We start from the raw sequence: 21,049 nt of genomic DNA on the forward strand, positions 1-21,049 counted from the left end.
TCTGCTAGTGCATAAAAAATATCCGAAATTCCAGGTAGTGGGTGGGGGGGGGGGGGCAGCGCCCCCCCCCTTTCCGGACGCCCATGTCTGTACAGCAGTCCTCGGAATGTTATTACATTGCAAATTTTTTGCTCTAGACTTCAGCAAGGCTTAAGCAATCGAAAGCTGTGCTCGAAAACTCGTTGTAGACTAAGGAAGACAACATCGCGAATCTTTTTTAGTCGTAGCCGCGACCTTATTGACAACGTTGGGCAAATTATGTCACAATTTCAGACGCATTTGAGTCCATGCAGGCGTTCGCAGCAAGCTCGCAAATGGGCTTCCTTCGATCAGAGCAGCGAACGCGAGCACCCCATGTATCCGCAGAGCTGATTACTCTGTGACGTGGCGCTTGCCTTGTACGGGGGTGTTATGGTGTCGCTATATGAGGATCATGAAGTCGACTACGAAGAAGAAGCAAGTCAGTTAAAATTACCAGGATGGTGAATTTTTAAATATTGTGACTACCACCATCACTGGAGGCAATGTTTTCCAAAATATTTGCAAAATGTGCACGCCTACGCTCGCAGTTATCTTCACAGTTATGTGGCACTGAGCCGGAAGCTACGTATTCAAATCATGTGCCTAATTTTGAAAGCGGTTCGAGGAAAAGAGCGTTGCGTCACTGGTTTGCATTTTTGTTTTCGTACGTGAGGCTATTCCGGCTCCTTGACATGAGGGTGGAAGCCAGTGGACAACAACGAACAATTTCAAGAATTTTGCCCCTTAATGTTATGGCATCTGGTGCAGCTTTAACTTCGGATGCCAAGAAATTGTGCAACAGAGCGACGCTTGCTCTTTATCAATACCATTCCCAACGCTAGCTTCGCAATGCAACAAAGTTGGACGCATATATGTGAAGCGGTAGCTTTTGATAGGAGCTCGTGGCATAGCTGCCGAATGCTCCGCTTTAAATCGGCGCCTCGGAAGGTTAATAAAATTTGGCTCCCCCATTTCCCGTTGTATGTCCCCAGTTATCGGGCGATCTCCGCCTCCCACAGTCTGCACGAAGCAGGTACGTAGGCTAGCGAGTGGTAGCGCTGAAGAAAAGTTAGTAGGAGATGGCTTGATTTGCCGAAGCTGGCCGAAACTGGCCGAAACTTCAGAGTAAACGCACAGTATGGTCAACTGTTAAACGGAACATGCGATCGCGTGTCGTTGGCTTTCCGCGAGGCGCTGCTGCGGAAAGCCGGAAAGAATTCCGCGCTGATTATGGACCGGTGTTTTTTTCGGCATTCTGTCCCCTTGCATGGATCTCTTTTTTTCACACCCACAACGCATCGGTTACCTCTTCTCGCTGTTGAATTTGCTTCTTCCATTCTGTGGTCGCGTTTCGTCCGAAATAAGCAACATTTTCTCCGGACTAGATCAGCCACGTGTGAGTGCCTTGGTTCATATGCCAGTCAACGTGTACTGTACACGTGGCAGAACAAAAGTGGAACGTAAAGCGGTTAAATTTCACTGCACATTGACGCAAAACAAACATACATCGTTCTACGGTGCCTTGCAAAACCGAAACGTACTATCTGTTGAGACGCCAAAAGGACAGGTTTATTCCAGCCAGGTACCTTTACAAACCTGCACACACTACATAAGATGTATCCAGGACAATACAATGACAAATGCACGTGGTGCGGGGCAACCCCCACGCTATATCATATTACACGGGAATGTATACACAACTATGCATTCCATAAACTAGAAAAGCGCAGTGCGGAACAGTGGGAGGGCCTGCTCACCAGCAGCGAGCTGGCGGTCCAGAGAGGACTCGTGCGGCACGCAAGCGAGGTGGCAAAGCTCAGGGGGGCCCTGGAATGAGGGCACCGACCATTGGAACTCGGAAGATGAAGACGTCCGGAATCCGCTAAACCCAAGGAGAGAGAGAGAGAGAGAGAAAACTTTTATTTCTTTCCAAGAGGTTCGCGGGGATGAAGACTTCCTGGTCGTCTTGCTTGGGTGCTGGCGACTTGAGTCTTCAAGCAAGAGTGGGCCCTCAGTCCAGGGCTCCACTGAGTTGTGCCGCTTCAGTTGCGTGCTTTACCAAGGAAACGAAAATAAAGTTTTATTCATTCATTCATTCATTCCAGCCAGGCGAATACCGGCCTGAGCACGAGACACGTGCCAGTCGCAGCGAGCCTCGCGCGAGCGCACAGCAGCGCAGCCAAGCTAACCGGTTAAGCCAAGCTAACCGGCTAAGCCAAGCTAGCCGGCTAAGCCAAGCTAACCGGGTGAAGAAGACGAAGACCTAGTGGGTGGCTACGTGTCTGCTTCTAGGTCTGTGTTTTCGCTCTTCGCTGTCTTCTCGCGTGTGGCGTGGGTCGGACAGTGCCCTCCGTGAGGCCGAATGCTGACGACGCCCCTTCAGAGAAATTCCCGGCCCGGCAGGCGCATTCTCAAGTGAGAAAACCCAACCGGAACTCTCAGGGGCAAGCTAGGCTTAGCTCGGCGCTGCCGAGCGAGGCCGCGCTACACGTCTGCATGGATTCTGCGTTTTCGACGACGGCTACGCGGATGCCCGCTGTGTTGCCACCTGACGCAGCCTCCACGTCCACGCAATCGTCAGCGCCTCTAGGCCTCCAGCCTGCGCCGTCTGCCGATGCTACGACTTTGGCCTGTGACATGGACTGCTCTACCGCCTCCGTGCCCGTGGCACTCCCTCAAGAAACTGTGCCCGTCGCGCCAGTTCAGTATTCCCACCAAGGGCCGTCACCAGCGTCTGAGCCTCCTCCACAGATGCCTCCCGTGAGTCAAGGCTCTCTTCCGCCTGCTGCGAACTCGTTCCGCGTTACCATCAAGCCTACATTGCGCTTTGATATGACTGCCATCCCTGCCCGGAATGTTCAAGCCACAATTGACCATGCCCTTGGCTCTTCGAACTACTGCGGGTTTGTCGTCCATCGCCCATCGAACACCATCACGGTAAACTTGTCATCCTTGATGGACGCCCAGAAACTTTGCGCAGTTACGCGGATCCCCCTGGATGACAGCAAGCATGTCCCGGTGCAAATATATTTTGCATCTGGTCCTGACACACTCCGCTGCATGGTTTATCATGTCGACAGCACGAGCCCTCCCGAGGAGGTGCGCGCAAATATTCGCTGCTCAACTCATGTTGTACTGCAAGCAAGGCCTATGGGTCGCCGGGGCTCATACCTGCTCATCCTGCAAGGCCCGTTGACTCTCCCGAAGTACGTTACCTACTACAGTGCGATCGTCAAACCACAGCCCTTCCGACCTCGTCGTATTTTTTGCTATCACTGCCACAAAGAAGGACATATGCAAAATACCTGCCCTAATCCAGCAGCTGTGGCCGACATGGATGAACCAACAGCTCATTGTGCCCTGTGCAAATCGCCGGACCATGACATTCGCTCCCCCGCTTGTCCAAAGAAGAAGCAAGCGAAGAAGTTTCACAAGTCGCCTGCAAAAACGGATGTTCCTACAAGTAATCGCTTTGCAGCTCTCGCATGCGACGACAACGACTTCCCTGAACTTCCTTTATCTGAGCCTGCTGCTCACCATACGTCTCCTCGCCAGCGTACATATGCACAAGCGGCTCACCTTCCCGGATCAAATGGTACGACAAAACGTCCAGTGCATCCATCACATGTGGATACCACAGATGAAGACACAGCTTTAGACAATGCAATCGCGGAGGCTCGCCGCCGACTAGACGAACTCACCCAGCGCCGGGAACAGCGTCGTTCTCAATCCTCTCGAAGAATTCTCATAACTCGGGAGCAATCATCAGAGGAATCACCTAGGGTAAGCACTGGCCCACAATCAGGTGCCGACCACCTGTTAGCCGTGACTACCCCGACAGTGGATGAGATATTAGCGCTGATGAAGCAGGTGACATCCCTCATCGTGGAAGCTCTTCGGCCTCGTCATGGATAGCGCATCATCATCGGTGGTGGTGCAGTGGAACTCTCGAGGATTCGCTAATAAGGCCTCTGAAGTGAACATCCGCCTTCGCGACGGAAAGCTGAGGGCATGGGCGTTCCTACTGCAAGAGCATAATGCACTCCCACGCCTTTCAGGTTTCTGCGCATACCATTCACCATCTATCCCTGATCGCCGTTGCACCGCCTCCTCCCTCAGCCCAGGTAAATCTGCAATTTATATTCACAGTTCAGTTCCGCACACACCGCTCGACCTTTCACGGTGGTGCAACACACGTCAAGAGGTTGTCGCCCTTCTCGTAAAACCTGCACGCACACCCCTTATTCTATCGTTAAAATTTAAGCAGCGCTAACTTTTAGGACGAATACACAGAAGACATGACAGGACGGGCGCTGTTTGACAGAAGAAACACAAAAGAAAGGGCCCACAGTAGAAGAAAGTTCACTTAGTAAAACACGTGGCGGGGCTAGTTGGTTATGCATATTCTTTCGTTAAAATTTAAGCAGCGCTAACTTTTAGGACGAATACACAGAAGACATGACAGGGAATTTTAACGAAAGAATATGCATAACCAACTAGCCCCGCAACGTGTTTTACTAAGCCCCTTATTCTAGTTTCTTTTTATAGTCGTCCTGGCTCCGCATCTCCCAATCTGGGATGGGTTCGTTTTCTACGTTCTACCAACTCGGGTATCCCTATTCTAGTTGGTCGTGACTTCAACGGCGCACACACTGCGTGGGGTTACCTATCGGATTCCTCAAGGGGATCACACATCCAAGGGAGCTTTTAGGATCATTCCTTTCAACTTTTAAACCACCCGAATAGTTCTACCCGCCCACGAGGTGGCCCGTATTCACCTGATTTGACTTGATGGTTAGGCCCCGGTAACCCTCGTTGGGCTGTTGATTCTGATACTTGGGGTAGCGATCACAACCCTATTTTTATCTCCCTCACGCCTACGCGTCTACGGAAAATACGCCGCACTGTACGAATAACATCATGGGACTCTGTACGCGCAGACAATCATTTATCTACATTCAACCCCTCTTCAGCATTGTCTACTCTATCTGCTGTTCTCGCTACTCACACTATTACCACTACTGTAAATGAAGACGACCCAAACCCGGACATACATCTCTTGAATCTGTGGGCTCTTCGTCGCCAGGCGGATCTTTACGCTACTTGTCACCCCGATGACCCTTCGGCTCTTCCTACTCTTCACCGTGCTACCGCACGGGCGCGGCGCTATGCAAAGCGGCTAGGCAGGCAACGCTGGGCTGCATGGTGTGCCCGCCTGCCCTCTACGCAGGGCAATCGACATCTTTGGAGAGTGTTTCACGCCATGGAGCGCCCTTCTTAGGTTGCAGATTACACAGAGAGCATTCGCCTAGCGCTCAATGTGGATGAGGACACATTTGCACAACAAGCGGCCCGTCAATTTTTTCCAAACCATGACTGCACCGCTACGTCTCCACCTGACTTATCGGTAACAGAGCCCCCCAATGGGATTACTTCTGACCTCACCATAGCAGAGCTGCTGGCCTCCATTGACCGTTTAAAAACTACTACTACTCCCGGGCACGACGGCATACCTAACTCCTTATTCCGTAACTTGGAAGGGAGGGCTTTGGAAACCCTGCCTGATACTTTTAACGAAGTGTGGCTTTCTGGCGTCATGCCGGGAGACTGGAAGCATTCTATTGTGGTTCCAATACCCAAGTCAGGTCAGCCTCCAGTATCTCTCTCGGGTCTTCGTCCAATTTCCCTTACCCCTACCATCTGCAAGCTTTATGAAAACATTCTAGCCGCACGCTTATCATGGTGGCTGGAATCCCATGATTGTTACCCAGATTCCCAAATTGGTTTCCGCCCACAAATTGGAACGGAGGACGGCCTTGCTACTTTGGCTGCTGACATGCTTGACCACTCTCCACAGAGTCACCTTGTACGAACCGTAATCGCTACAGACATAACAAAGGCATATGATAACATCCTTCACTCTGCCATTCTTGTCTCCCTTCCAACTCTTGGTCTCCCTCACCGGTTCCTCCTCTCCATTCACGCCTTTTTAGCAAATCGAACCTTCAGCGTGTGTGTCCACGGAAAGCCCTTTGGTAATTTTACTTCCAATAGAGGAGTGCCGCAGGGCTCCCCACATTATTTAATGTGGCTTTAATTCCTCTTGTCCGAGCCCTAGAGACCATCCCTTCCATCCGCGTGCTTGCATATGCCGATGATATCACCTTGTGGTGCTGTCATCCAGATGCGTCTATTCATCAGTCGGTCCTTCAACACGCGCTGGATGTATTGACATCTCGCCTCCCACCTCTGGGTCTAACACTCTCTCCTACTAAATCATGTTTCATTCGAATTGGAAATAAAGCCGCCTTACGGAAAGCTCCCCCTTTAAATTTTACGGTACATAATTCTCTGATTCCTCAGGTAGAAATTGTTCGTATTCTTGGTCTTCTCCTCCATACATCTGGGACTGGCACCCCGTGGCTGACAGCCACCCGTAAATCGGCTCACGCTACTCTAGGTCTGATCCGTCGCATAGCTATGCGCTCTGGTGGCGCACGTGCTCATACGGCCCGCCAGCTTGTGCGCTCTATCCTTCAGCCACGGATAGTATATCAGGCTCAATTTCAACGTCTCACCCGCAGACAGTGGGACTCCCTTGAAGCTATCAATCGTGAGGCTATGCGCGTCATAACATATCTGCCTCGTTTAACACCCATACCTGTGTTGCAGGAGTTCGCCCAACTTAATACACTCAGTGAAGTCATCGACCAACGGGTGGCAAATAGAGCTCGAAAACAGTCTCTCAAACTTCATCGTTTAAAAACACTTCCACCGTGGTCCTATTGCCAGCTCACTGACAATCGCCCCACTGTTTCCCCGTCGGTATCAGCAGCGTATCTGCCTGAAGGGTGCATATTATACACGGATGCATCTCATTCTGCAGAGAGGGGAGTTACTGCTGTGTATAGTCCATCTCATCCGCATCTCAACTCTCGCGCGACGTATACTGCGGATACGTGCACTTCCCTGGCATTGGAACTTCAAGCCATTTACAATGCCATTGCTTCGCTTCCGCTCGTTCCAACATTCAATACAGTTCACATTTACACCGACTCCCGCGCCGCCCTTAAACAGCTTAAGGCTGTTCGACGAACGTTCCAGATTTCACAATCTATTCATGTGCTCTGCGCAAAGTATCCATGTCCTGTGCGCATACATTGGATACGCGGCCATGCCCAGGATCCACATAACATTCAAGCGGATGCTATGACTCATCTTCATACATTAGACGATCCGCCACCTTCCCCTCTTCCCCCAGATCCGTTCCTGTCCCACGTTTCCGATTCCGAAGTTCTGCGCCAGCGAACACGCGCTCTAATTCCTCCGTGTTCGCACCCTCTCCCCCGTAGTCTTACTCGGCAGGAGGAGGTATCCGTGCGCCGGATTCGGGCAGGGGCGGCTCTGACACCATCTGTCCGTCATCGGTGGCGTGCCAAAGATCTGCCACTACCTGACAGGTGCCCTCACTGTGGCGCTGCACCGGACATATGTGATGTGCGGCACTTGTTGTGGACGTGCCCAGCGACGGCTGCTATCAGAAAACGGCTCCTCAGGGAGGTGGGCCTGCGGTGGAACCGCGAAAGTGACTACGTGAAGTGGACAATGGACAACCGTTTCATTAACAACCTCTGCGACTACCTCAGCGCAACGGTTCTTCACTCCTTCTTTTAACTTTCAATCCCGTGCATTCCTTCCCCCCTTTCCTTTTTCAACTTATGCCTCATGGCACACTTCTCGAATAAAAAAAAAAAGCTAACCGGCCTAGCCACTGCATGTGGCTACTGCCTACAACGCTATATCGATGGAAAGAAACGCGAACAATGCAACGCCTACGCGATCCGCTGTTGGAATTTCTTTCCATCGCGCTTTTGCTTGGATGGTTACTTTTTGCTACCCGGGAAGTAATAGCGTGATGAAAAGAAATGTGAACAGCGGAGCGCCTAGGGGAGCGCCTGTTCGCATTTCTTTCCATCGCATTAGTACAAAGCATCTATAGTCAGGCCGCCGCGATGGCTCAGTGCTTATGGAGCTCGGCTGCTGACCCGAAAGACGCGGGTTAGATCCCGGTCGCGGCCGGCGGCCGGATTTTATTGGAGGCTAAATGTTAGGGGTTCGTGTAGAGTGCGATCAGTGCACGTTAAAGAACCTCAGGTAGTCGAAATTTCCGGAGCACTCCACTACGGCATCCCTCATAGCCTCAGTCGCTTCGGGACGTTAAACTGCAATAAACCAAATCGAACTTCTGCAGTGACGCGATTTTCAGGCGATTACTTAAGGTCTAACGTCCTCGGAGTAATGTGCTTTAAAGTGATCAACTTTTGCGGGAAGGCTGAACAAAATGCATGAGGCGCGCTTCGCATAGTATCTGGCCCTAACACCAAGAAAAGTTTATTGGCGTCGTTCGGTCGAAACGAAACCGACCACCCATATAATTAATGATTCTCTTCGAAGAAACAGGAGAGAATGCTTGCTATTTACCACACTGCAAACCTCGCGACTCGCCGTGCTGCCAGTGTGCGGCCCTAAATGGCATGCACGTGCAGAGCCCCAAGACTCCATCTGCGGGAACGAAGTGGTCGAGGCCGGGGAGGAGTGCGACTGCGGCTGGGAGGACGACTGTCTCGAGCCCTGCTGCTTTCCCATGCGCTCCAACCCGCCGCGCGACGAGCCACCTTGCAAGCTCAGGCCTAACGTCGTCTGCAGGTGAGGTAGTCATTCGCAGCACTCGACACTGTTCGCTCCGTTCCGTGCACTTTAATGGCCGCACTGCGAATCTCCCCGGGACCTTCGGGGTGTGGCCCGTCGCATGTGCTTGTTTATTTCGGGAGTACCCTGAACCGAATCTCGCCTCACATTTCGCAGTCCGAGCCAAGGTCCGTGCTGCACTCAGGATTGCGTGCTGAAGATCGGCGACAAGTGCAGAGACGACAATGGATGCCGGAGCGCCAGCTACTGCGAATATCCTTTGCCCAGTTGCTATCAGAGTCTATGCGGAACAACCTGAATGATTAGCGCAAATTATCGGGTCGGAGGAAGTTAGCGTGTATCGTAGTGAAACCTATTCTTTCTTTTATACACCAAGTTGAACGGGACTCCAATAATATACACCGAAGTCTGATAATTAGCCGTTTTTTCACTCTCAGGGGAAAACAGCAGCTATGATTGGCTGGAATTATTGTGTACAATTAAATTGTTGAAATAACGGAGCGAGGACGATAAAATTCAACCGTTTTATTTTGGTTTTTGCGTTGTTTTCAACGCTGCATTTACTCACGAAGTGAGTTAGGTAAGCAGCTATATGTAAGAGACCGAAAATGTGAAAAAAGCTGCCACGAGTTCTTTAGGCATGGAACGACTCAATGAGCATGCTATAATTGCATCGTAAGCAATATCTTCAACTACTGCTCGAAGAACAAGTTAACTACCAATTTGGCTTGTATGCCTCTGAGGCATGCATATGGAGTAAGTGAAAATATGAATAGGTCGTGTATTGAATTCATGGCCGTACTTAGCCTCATGACGAACACTACACTGTTAAGCTGCAACACGGGTCCGTCACAGATCATGGGACAGTGGAAACGCTGTAGTACAGGTATACTGGGTCGACTGAACGTATCTATCTATTGGAAACGTTCGCTGTAGTTGCAGCTGTGCAATTGCGTAAACATGCGAAGCAGGAAATTGCAGTAATCAACAATGAGGACAAAAATGTCTGATTCAGTGATCTGATTAGCAGCACTTTATTCAAGTACTCCATAATATACGCAGATACTTTCGTTGGCACTGAATGGGAAACTACGGGAGCGAGCCGTTAGTTTCCAGACATGTCCAGCTGGCTTGTGAGCGCGTGATGTCAACACACTTGTGGAAGCCCCTGCCTAGCGCTCGCCGTTTTGCTTTGTTGCCAAGAGGAGTTGTCATCGAGTGTGGTAACAGGAAAATTGAGCATGGCACCATCATGCTGCAAGGAGCAATTAGCATGGAGCTGATGAATTGCTTGGCAGGAAAAGGCCACAAATATGCAGTCAAAAAACAGGAACAATGTAGAGAAAGAAATTCACTGGGCACAGTTACTCTGCTTGCTATCCTCATCATTTCCTAAGTGTAATGAGGCCTTGGGAACTGATTTTTGCACAGGAGACCCACGGCGCGACCCAGACGCCTTTTTCTAAAGACCTAAATGCTGCACTACGCTGAGTTCTCGAAACAGACTGAAGCAAATGTGATTAGGATTCTCATTTATTGGGGTGTAACCACACGGCAAAACAATTATTATCACTTAACCAGATATCACTGGTGAAGGTCCCCAATGCCCGTCTTCAACGAGCAAACCCAACAAGACCATCTGCAACGAGGAGTTTGTCTGCTACATGGGGGTGAGCGTACTGTCTTTCCTATTGTAGGGATTAACGGCATATTACTATGAATACGCACCACAGTACTTAATTTTAATCTTCAGAGCGAAAATTACGTTTCAGAGCGCAGCATAGCTGGAAAGAAATTTTGAGGAAGTTAGAGCACTGGTAGTTCACAGCAACAGTTGAATGAAAAAAAAAAAAAACACCGCGGCACTACAGAGACCTAGGATAGACAAAAACCACTGCACTGGCACTGAGCCTGATGGTATTTGTCTGTTTAATATTGTTAAACCGTTTTACCATTCAAAAGTTGCTATGAATTACCCACTAGATTGATTAGTCACTCTTTCATGGTAGTTTCAAACGTACGTGTGTATAACGCAGCGACTTGATAGAGTGTTCGTGGAGTTGTGGTAGGATGCGCTGGTTCGGAATAATGGGTCCATGATAAGGTGATTTTCACTGAAGCACTCAGAAAGCAAGAGAATAGAGTTTGAGAATGGCACTCACTGTTTCTGGGACGCCCAAATCACACGGAGTCGCTATTTGCCGTGGCCGCGGCACGGAGTTAAGCACAAGCTTTGTGCGGAGAGTTTGTCTCTGCTTGTCAATAAAAGGTTTAAACAAAAAGCACAGCGTCTTCTGCTTTCCCAACTCGGCAGGTAATTTTTAGTTAGTCGTTAGCTGCCAACGTGGAAACGAATATTCCAACGTGTTCATGACAAGCAAGAAGTATGCATTTGGGAATATTATACAGAGAATTCGTTTGTTGTTTACTGTGTCTTCAAAGCAGACATTTTAAAAGCTCTTTAGTACTTTCTCTATCTCGAGTACCTTGGATACAGTATCTCTGTTTACATCAGTCATGATATCCCCCCCCCCCCCCCCTCAATTCAAGTAGTGCTAAACCAGTGAACGCGTAGTTTTGACAGTTTTCGCATTTTTTTCGCAAACTATTTTAGGTGTACTACTGTGAGTATCTCCTGAGTGAAAATACGAAGTCAGCAGCTGCTGTACACGGGCATATGCATGCATCGACTGTTAAGTTCTACATAAAATTGCAATTGCAGTTGTACATAACGAACGCTTCATACTTTCTATGTATAAGGACGCCGACCCAATAAAGCTTGTCGACTGCCTATTTGTCTGTGCCTAAAAGTTTAATTGATGCTGTAACACCATAAAAATTCTACATCTTGACGAAGTAATGCTGGTAGTAAATAGTTCCACCAGCCACGCGTTACAGCAGTTCCCACGTCTGACGGTGCTCGCGGTCACGTATAGCTTTAGCATAGCAAGTGAGTCCACTGCCGCCGCTCAGCGGTCGCCAAGCGCTAGTGCACATGCACAGGCGGCGCCACTGGTCAGGAGCGGGCCTCGGTCGCCTCCTGCGCATGTGCACTTGCGCTTGGAAGAGGCGATAAGCGGTGGCAGTGGACTGCACGTGCTATGCTAAAACTCTCTTGTCTCTGAAGGCTGTGTCGCTGCACCAGTAAAGAGAGAGTGATTTGCATGCGCAATCTTTGCACCGCTCCGGCAGGAGTGCACGGGCTCCATCTGCATCGCGTACGGCCTGCAGTCGTGCCAGTGCAAGCGCAGGCCGCGCGACCCCGTGACCAAGGCCTGCGAGTTGTGCTGCCGCCTGCCCGGGGATGACTCCACGTGCAAGTCAGTGCCCTCCATGCTTTGTGCGTCTTTTTTTTCAGTGTTCCGAGAGTGGCACTAGGCACGATTCACTGACACCCCTCTCGAGTCATTTTATGTTTGATTAAAAAATAAACAAAGACGGACATTTCAGGTGCAGAAGAAATGTTATCCATCTATGAAAATGGGCCCTTTTTCAAGTTCTAATTAAGTCAGCTTTAATTATGCGGATAGGACGTAATCATATCGCATTGCTTCTTCAACCAGGGGCACTGTCTAATGACAATCGGCAATAATACCGAATGCACAGTACTCATTTATAAAGCGCCCCGGAATGCCGGTCATAAGCACGAGCCTCTGGCTTGAGGAGTCTAGCTTGGTGGAAACCCGAGCATGATGAGCTTAACGAAGAGCTTTGAAGCTGGTGCATTTTCTTCGATCTAATGAAGAGGTAAATACGGCTAATTAGAAAAACTAGTTATCAACCCTGAAAAGAAATAATGGTGTTCATCGCAGTGCCCTCATTGATCTGCTGGCATTCTCCCGACGGCAAACACTTTCGTCATCCTCAAACACTGATCGCTAAAGCGTACGTGCTACATATTAATAGACAGGGACTAGGACGCTGGTTAGGCGTATGGAAGCGAACGGCTACTAGGAAATTGCCAGTTTCACAGAACCTTCCTTCCGGCTCTAAGTTGATACCCGATATCCCACTGCGGAAGACCACCAATTTGTGTGCGGTTTCACGCATAAATTGCTTCCGTAAGCAGAAACCGCAGTCTGGCGCACCGGTGAATTGGCTGCCACGAGCGGCCGCTAGTTCGCTGCCTAGACAATCGGCTGCATTCTCCTCCTCAATGCTGCCTCCCTAATACACGGAACGCATACGTGGTGTTGTCCACGCACACGCCATACGCACTAAATGGGCGAGCAGCTCAGAAAATATCAACAGTAAAAAGGGCCCTGAACAAAAACGAAATACCCGTTCAGGTGAAAGGTGAGCAGGCGGTTTCTTGAGGTTCTGTTTATTGATGCGCTGCGCCGTGGTCTTGAGACTCCAGGCGCAAGAAAATAAATATTCGCTACCTATGAAGAAAATGGGGCCCTTTTCACTTTGGACGCTTTGACGACTCTTCTCAAATGGCGCTTATACAGCAATATTCGAAGTCGCTGAGAACATAACAGGCGTGCTTATTTTAGGGAGGACAGGTTTATGCTCACCACAGTATTTCCAAAATTCATACTCGTTACCAGCAAATCGCTGTCGCGGTAGGAAAAGCACGGAAAAGACTGAAACCACAGCAAGAAAGACAATAATACGAACCGGTTTCCAATGTGAGGTTGCTATTCAATACCGAGATGACAATGTAACAGCTCGCCCGGGTTTTGAGCTCTTTTGAATGCGGTACAAAGGCTATCTTGTCGCTGCTTATTTTGCCAGGCGTTTCATGTCACCTCTGTGTTATCTTTCACAAAAGCAGTTCAGAGGAGTTTTGCAAGTGTGAACAAATGAGCTTCTCGTGCAAGCGAAGAGGCGATGAAAATAAAGTACGAATATATTGCTGAGATTCCTTCCTTATCGATGCTCTGCTTTTGCTCTCACGTGAAATGTTGGTAGCCAGATTCTCAGTACAGAGGCGACAGCTTCTTACAATGGCCGTGCGACGGAACCTGATACGTTTCAAGGGATGAAAGACAGTAAACGCCTATGGGTCGCTTTTCGGTATGTACCCTTATAAGTTGAAAGTATATAAGAATACCTGTAAATGCTCACCGAATACATGGTTGTTTCGCTCACTTTGAACTCCTTTATGCAACCTCTAGAAAAACTATGGGGTGTGTAGCGACATGGTGATAACTTTACAAAAGAAGAAAGCTGCAGTGTTTTATGCGTGCTGCTTATACGTGATTTGGGAACAAGGCTGCAGTTTTTTATGGATGCAAGACGTCCTGTTAGTTGACGTCCCTTTCTAAACCAGAGCTACTTCATCGGCGCTTCCGTGTCAGCACTGAGTGAATGTGTATCGCGTGAAGTTCAAAATACAGCAATGGTAGACCCGCTCTATCTAAGCTGGTTGGCGACGCCGATGCCCGCGCAACTTTATTTTTTTTTTTGCCGAAGGCAGGGTGCGTGTTGATAAAACATGTTTAGCCCAACCGTCAGCCACTTCCGGGTGCTTTCATGTCGGATGGCACGCCTGCGCTTCCTTGGTGCCAGCCCAACGGCCGATAGGAAGAAAGGCAGCCATCCCTGGCAGGGGAAGTATACGAACAAAGAACTGGGGTCTCTTACTCCCACAACTTTGACCCGCGAGTCACGGTTTATCAGGTCGGCGTCGCAGGCCTTTGTGAGTGCACTTAGTGGAAGCACATCTGTTTCTTACGTGGGCTGCGGGCATTTCCTGAGACGCCTGTTGTTCTCGCGGCGTGGCGCGCCGACATATTTTTTGGATGATTTTCTGTTTGCTCTTATGCCTGCTGAACAATAACAAAGCATCGAAGAAAATTTTGCTGTCTAACGAGAGCTTATCTCCTTTTGTATGAAAAGCTCGCTAGATGCTGGCCCACAACTGAGTCTTCTATATAGTGTTTGTACAGAGGTTTCTGTTGCGCTAGCTCCGATTCTGGTGCTAAGGTAACCCAAAGCTAAGAACGCGCTCTTGTTTACACATTAAATTCTGTTCTACGCCAGCCGCCGCTTGTGTGAAACTTCTGACATGCAGTAGATGCTAAACATTTTACGACGGGCATGAACTGAGGCTTCGATTGCCTCCAAAACAATATCCACAATAGCCACAATATCCGTAACTCGGAATCAAGTGAACGCTGCAGAAAGATTAATTTGACTGGCTTATGGAACCAGCAATAAGACATGCGAGCTGTGCCCGTCGTCTACATGCTTTGCCCACTGCACAGGTCCCTTTAATATGAAAAGGAAAAACCAGTTTGCACAAACGGACGAATATTTTGGTTATTTCTGCACTGAAGTTGAAAATAAATGGCACAGAACGTCATTCGGGTACTGTCTTGCCCGAACCGAAAACAAGAGCCAGAATAAGTTAACGCGAAGTCCTCATATGCAACCCCAGCGCGTGCTTGGCGCTCTAGTCTTAGCTGATATATGCACCTGACGGGGAAAATATTTTGGCGAGTGCTCGACTGCCAAACTTGTATGCGTGATAACTGAGGTGCACGTTTTCTTCGTCTCTGTCTGCTTTTTCGGAACCCGTTTTTGCTAACATGGGTCGATTCCTCGCAGGTCTTCTTTCGAGTGGAACCACCCGCCCTACGATGTTCCAAATCTATTCGCAAAGCCGGGAACGCCATGCGACAATTACAACGGATACTGTGATGTATTCCAAAAGTGCCGCGAGGTACGTGCTAGTTTCTTTTTTCTTTCCTGACTCGAAGCAAATACTTCTAAACGGGCTATGACGGAAGTCGCTTGATAAGCCTTTATTTGCAATTTTTGCCTGTCCTGATGGCATACTTCGAATTAGCTTGACAATAATCGGCATTGCATTGCATACATTCTGTCAGTAATAAAAACGCGGCTTATTTGTTTCTTTTTATGCGTACACCTTTCTGTTATGATTTTGAACTTACTTTGTACAGCGTGTAATATATGGCCGCCAAATTTCAAAAAATTTTACTGCATCCATACACTAAACAAAGACGCCTAGGACGGTGCTATACCTGGCGACCGCCTTCTGTACTACTCACTTTGTGCGCGTTATACGTTTCATAATAATGAAAATACAAATGACATGAAAATGAAAGAAACCCTAATTAATGGCTTTCACATGTCAGTACAATGCTGCGGGTTATCAGGTACGTGGCAGTGGAATGGTTCGGCTTGATTTCGAGCATCTGCTATTCTTTAGTGCGGACCAAAATCTGGCTACGCGGAGTTTTTTTTCCCCCCCGAAATTTAAATGCAGCCGCTGCGGACGGGATCGAGCCTATACGCTTGTTCTAAAGAATAGAACGCCATAGCGGCTAAGCTTCCGCGGGATTCTTAATCTGCCCTCATATTTTGCTGCCCCTTCAAGTCTAGAACAAACGGCTTTGTGTTAAGGCCACATGTTGTTTCACGCTTAGAGGGATCACGGAAGGGCACGGCCGCGCTCTTCGAAGCACCAGTACGTCTCATGCAGCCGCACTACGTGGCAGGCGACGCGAAGCACCACTTCCATGGCAAGATGAAAATTAGGAGAGGTCCTCGCTATCCGAGCGGCATCACAATAAGTGTTTCGGAAGCCACGAGCTTTCGAAAGGACTACTGGGAATCTTTGGCCGCCGGCGCAGCTGATAGCATGGAGGAAGGAAAGGACTCGCACCCCATGCTCCTCTCCCTACTTGGGCGCCGTCTCGGCGCGCTCGCGCATGCGCAGCAGACGATGTAGCAGACAATGCCGCTGCATAACGTTACCACTCGCTGCGCCGTCGGCCAAACACTCCCAGTAGTCCTTGCGAAAGCGCGTGACTGCAGACACACATTCAGGCGTGCAGCTCGGATAGCGAGGGCCTCTCCTGAGCTTTCCTTCCTCCATGGCTGATAGTAAAGTTGGACGCAGCGGCGTCGTCTGCTTCATTGTCAGATACGCATGCGCGAGAGCGCTCAGACGGTTTGGGGGCCAACAAGCGAAAAGCGAAAGGGAGCCCTTACGTGCGGCTTCAAGAAATATGACCCTAACGAATGGCTTACTCTAAATCCTTTCCTCCCTCCATGACCACTTACAGTTCTCTCTGCTCCTGCGACATTTTGCTTCGATGGGCGGTCGTGTCGGATGCACTGGCACTCCGAAATGCCCGGACACTTCCTCCTTTGTTCCCTGTAAGCGTGAAACAACCTGTGTATCACGATCATATATGTTCTATCCTTCGTCGCATTCAACCCTCATGCAGGCACTCGCGCAATATAGGTTGTCTCGGAGGGACTGTAGGCAGACGATGTCACTATATCGGTGTGTCCGTCGGAAGCCTCAAGAGAGAAAGCAGGCCTGCTGTTTCTTGTGGAAAACAAGCTCCGCAAAAGTGCGTTAGACAGTTTTGGTTGTTCGGTGAACCGTTTACGAAACTGACGAGAAATTCGATCAATTTTTTTAAACGTAAGGAGTGAGATTTTTGCGTACACCAACCAAACATGAACACGCCGATAAAATAAGAGCGTGTAAGGAAAAGTGCGCAGACATCGAGAGAAAGTGCTTTTAGAACAAAGTAATAGCCGAAACTTCGTTCTTTCGCTGCTGCATCGCCCATTACGGTTTTTTTGTGAAATGACTTGTCTGAGCTCATGCTTGTACCTGTCATGTCATGGCAACACAAAAGAATATTGGCAGCACCTCTTTTGTACTCCCGCGCTAACTGGCGGTCGCAGGCTGCCGCAATAAAACTATCTCCATTCCGGGGACCATTGCTAACACGCGGAAAATGTGTAAGGTGCAGGGATTGCGGCACATGCCCCTTACACAATTTTTTTTTCAGAAAAGCAGTTCCGTCTGCATTCCGCTCGTTTCGTAATTAGTAGCGTAGCGCAGACGTGCGAAAATGGGTGTAATGAAAAGAGCGCCATCGCAATTGCAGGTGTTTTGTTCTAAACAAGGTCGTTCTCTGCAGGTTGGTTTAAGGCAGTGACATAATTTTTTTCCCTCTATAAAGAGCCGGTATGTACACTAATTGCCCTGCCATTACTCGGAGCGATGGTTCGCTGTTGATGCATTTTCTTTGTTGAGCACCTACATTTGGATGCCAGGCCAATGAGAAAATGCTTGCGGTAGCACATACCTACTGGCGCCGAGTGCAGAAACGCACGCCCCTAACAACCCGCGCGACAGGCTGATCACTTTAGTGATAAGGCAGCAAAGTCAGTGATTAGTGCAGTGCCGTAGAAAGAGTAAAATGGAGCTCTTTGTGTTTGTTTTAAAATTTTAATGTTAGTGCATTTAAACAATATCCTGTGACAACTCAGTGGGAGCCACCCACACTCTGCATTATTGGCTTCAATATAACTTGCCTGATTGTTGCTGTACCATGAGTTTCCTGTCTCTTAACATGCAGCTGCGAATATATACCGTTTCCGTAATTTATGAATCCCAGATATATCATCTTGCCTGGCCCAGTATGACAGCACTAACCCATTAATGGTCTTTTCTTCCTGTTTAACGCAACTAAAGATGCCAAGGAATCGGGAACAAATAGTGCTTTTTAGTTTATTTCACTTTCCACTGTTTCTTTCTTCCTGTATCCGCTCTCTCTTCTGCCACTCAAGCAGACGGGCGTAAGGAATAGCACTCAGGCGCTCATTCCCGTTTAGTGTACACTCTAACGGCGTGTTCACTCTTGCCCCTAAAATATGCCCGCTTTATTTATGCGTTACTCTCAGGATAGCGAAGTGATCGAACAGCCTCTGATGCAAACTTTACGAGGTGTCTTTGGCATTCTCCTTGCACCTTGATGACTCAGGAGCAAGGCCTACTGAGCACCTGACCTGTGGTCTTGAATTTGTTTATTTCAAAACGCTGTTTACCTCTACAAATGAGTATTTCAGAAGTGGAACTAAATCCGGCGCTGAAGTGAAACTTTGTTGGGGCTTGAGTTTGAAGCTTGCACAGAAAGAGGTGGAAAACAAAGTACATTTGAAGCAAATGAGCGAAGAAAAGAAAGTAACTGCTTTTAAACTTTGGAAAAAAATGCCTCTATTGTGCTAAGAATAACGAGAAAATAGTACTTCTTGCCTAGATAAAAGCTTTCTTTTTCTCTTAGCAAAAAATCGTGATAAAATTATTAGCTTTATCAGCACCCACGAATCTATCACGCAAGCTCGCGCACAAACACGCACGCACACAAACAAGCAAAGAAACGAAGAAAACAAAACGCGCTTGAAGCAGTTTTGACGGCTGGATATCGGCGACTTGTCATTGTATCATTTTGCAGGCTCACGCTCATATTTCGTAGCAATGGGTGCGTCGATGAAGGTCCTTTAACGCGTGAACGGTTATGAACACATCTTGTATCTCCGTGTCGGTTGCTTTGTTTCCAGTGTCCACTCTTGTTTCCTCGGAAGTTGCATAATTCGCCGTTTTGCCCGGCAGTTTGCAGATTTAATGTCAGCTGAGGCGGCAACTGCTTTTTTCGGCGCCTCACGTGTCCCGTTGCAGGTGGACCCCTCTGGGCCCCTTGCCACCCTGCGCAAGCTCCTGTTGTCCACGGAAAGCATGGTCTCTCTCAGGCGCTGGATCTTCGATAACTGGTGGGGAGTCCTCCTTTTGGGACTCTCCGTTCTCGTCTTTCTGGTGGGTGCCGCTGCTGTGACGAAGCTCGATGCACTCTCAGTAGCTCCTTAATTAAGAGGAAGCGTACGCCTCAATTTAAACACATGGCTTTGCGCCGCAGCCACGTAGCTAATTTAATTGATAAAATCGCATTTCAAACAATGGACTTAATGATAGATGTTACAAGAGGAATCCTGGCTTACATTTTCAGCTTTCTGCTAAACAGTTACATTATAACAAGCCTTCAAGGGTTTTTTAATTGCATTTCTATAAATATGTTCATTCATGAAAAAATATCATCAGTAAAGTGCACCTGCAAGCAGAGATAAATCTGCTAAAGTTAACATGTTATATCTAATTGCATTTTTGCTATTATTTCACGTATACAATGCAGCCAAGCTCACGGAAGGGAAGCAGTCGTTCTATTTCACGTGCAGATTAATTTAAACGGTGACCTGTTCCCATCTCAGCAGTGGCACACATTATAGTTCAAATAATATTTTAATTAACTTTTGCTACGAAGCTATTGGGGCTGTCAAGACTAAATTTCCGATCGTGGAATTTAACAACTTTCGATGCTCTTCGGAGCAAAATTGTGAAGTTGAATGATTAATGCGTAATAGCAGCGGATATTAGTGTTGGGGATTTTTTTTTAAGAAGACGAGTTAGGGCAGATTTCACCTAATATGAGCATTGCTGGCTCTTTCATGCAAGTGAACAATACACCTAAGTTTTAACGCACGACAAAAATTAATTTAAACGGATTACAGACTTAGTTTGGCTCATCATGTGGCCTGAACTTCAACTGGCGATGCCATATAACGTCGCCAGTGTCCAATATACCCAGCATGCTTATCGTTTCTCTTTGGTTCTTAGCATGCCTGCTCGCAGATGGCGGACACACATATTGCAAATAAGGTTTAGATGCTATTACAGCCTTACTGGCAGTTGCGTTGCTGCTGTCAAGTGGTGTGATCACTGAATATACCGCGGGACTAAGCTGTTGTCTTCCCTAACAGTTTATCCTTGGTCGCCTGCCCTGGTGGAATTTCAGGTGCAGCACGCAGAATAATAGGTGGCAGTCAACCGGCAGACGACAGTCATTCTCATAGGATGGTACCGAGTTCCGACCCACGCACCTGAGCTTTCATTACCACTTCTTACATCAGGAAGTGCTAATCCATGTACCTTTTTCACATGTAAAGAAGCGGCTGAGTGCCCCTGTTTTAACGTCAAAGCGCATTTTACTCTGTTAAAAATTTAATTTTTAATACATTTTACTTGAGCCACATAGTAATTAGGTTTGAAAAGAAGCAAAAAAAAAAACGACGGTCGATTTGCGTAGTTCAGCCAAATACGAATTAGGTGCGCCAGCATTTCGGTTTCATTTCGGTTCCGATGTACGGATCAATTGTTAACGGGTGGAAGTCGTTCAGTTAGCGATAATGCGTTAATGCCATCTTTTTTAATCCTCAAATTCAATATGTTTGCATTTTCTGCTCATGACTGCATCTTTGACATTAGTTACCACATTTGATTGGTATGTTTTTGCTTCATTTTCATGGATCTGCGGCGGTTGACAGTGGCCGAAACATCGGGAAGCCTGCACTTTTTACTTACTGACAAATCAGTTGACATTTGAGGGGATACGGCAGAAGAATTGAACAAAAAAAGCTCAAGCACTTACAGGCATGGTCGCTAAACGAAGTGTAACGCCGGTAGCTACCTTGCAGGTAGAAGCACTTG

General features: G+C 48.2%; 1 protein-coding gene across 2 annotated transcripts in view; it reads left to right on the plus strand.

The window, feature by feature from the left end:
• LOC144093987 (disintegrin and metalloproteinase domain-containing protein 10-like) overlaps positions 1 to 21,049 on the plus strand; it is a 190,244-nt gene that overhangs the window by 164,947 nt on the left and 4,248 nt on the right. For both annotated transcript variants that reach the window (XM_077627807.1, XM_077627806.1), the window contains exons 10-15: positions 8,568 to 8,727; positions 8,887 to 8,982; positions 10,319 to 10,400; positions 11,923 to 12,050; positions 15,289 to 15,403; positions 19,190 to 19,324. In XM_077627807.1, the coding sequence (XP_077483933.1) occupies positions 8,568 to 8,727; positions 8,887 to 8,982; positions 10,319 to 10,400; positions 11,923 to 12,050; positions 15,289 to 15,403; positions 19,190 to 19,324 (716 nt within the window). The remainder of the gene's footprint in view (positions 1 to 8,567; positions 8,728 to 8,886; positions 8,983 to 10,318; positions 10,401 to 11,922; positions 12,051 to 15,288; positions 15,404 to 19,189; positions 19,325 to 21,049) is intronic.

Source organism: Amblyomma americanum, chromosome 6, assembly GCF_052857255.1.
Source record: "Amblyomma americanum isolate KBUSLIRL-KWMA chromosome 6, ASM5285725v1, whole genome shotgun sequence".
Classification (NCBI taxonomy): domain Eukaryota; kingdom Metazoa; phylum Arthropoda; class Arachnida; order Ixodida; family Ixodidae; genus Amblyomma; species Amblyomma americanum.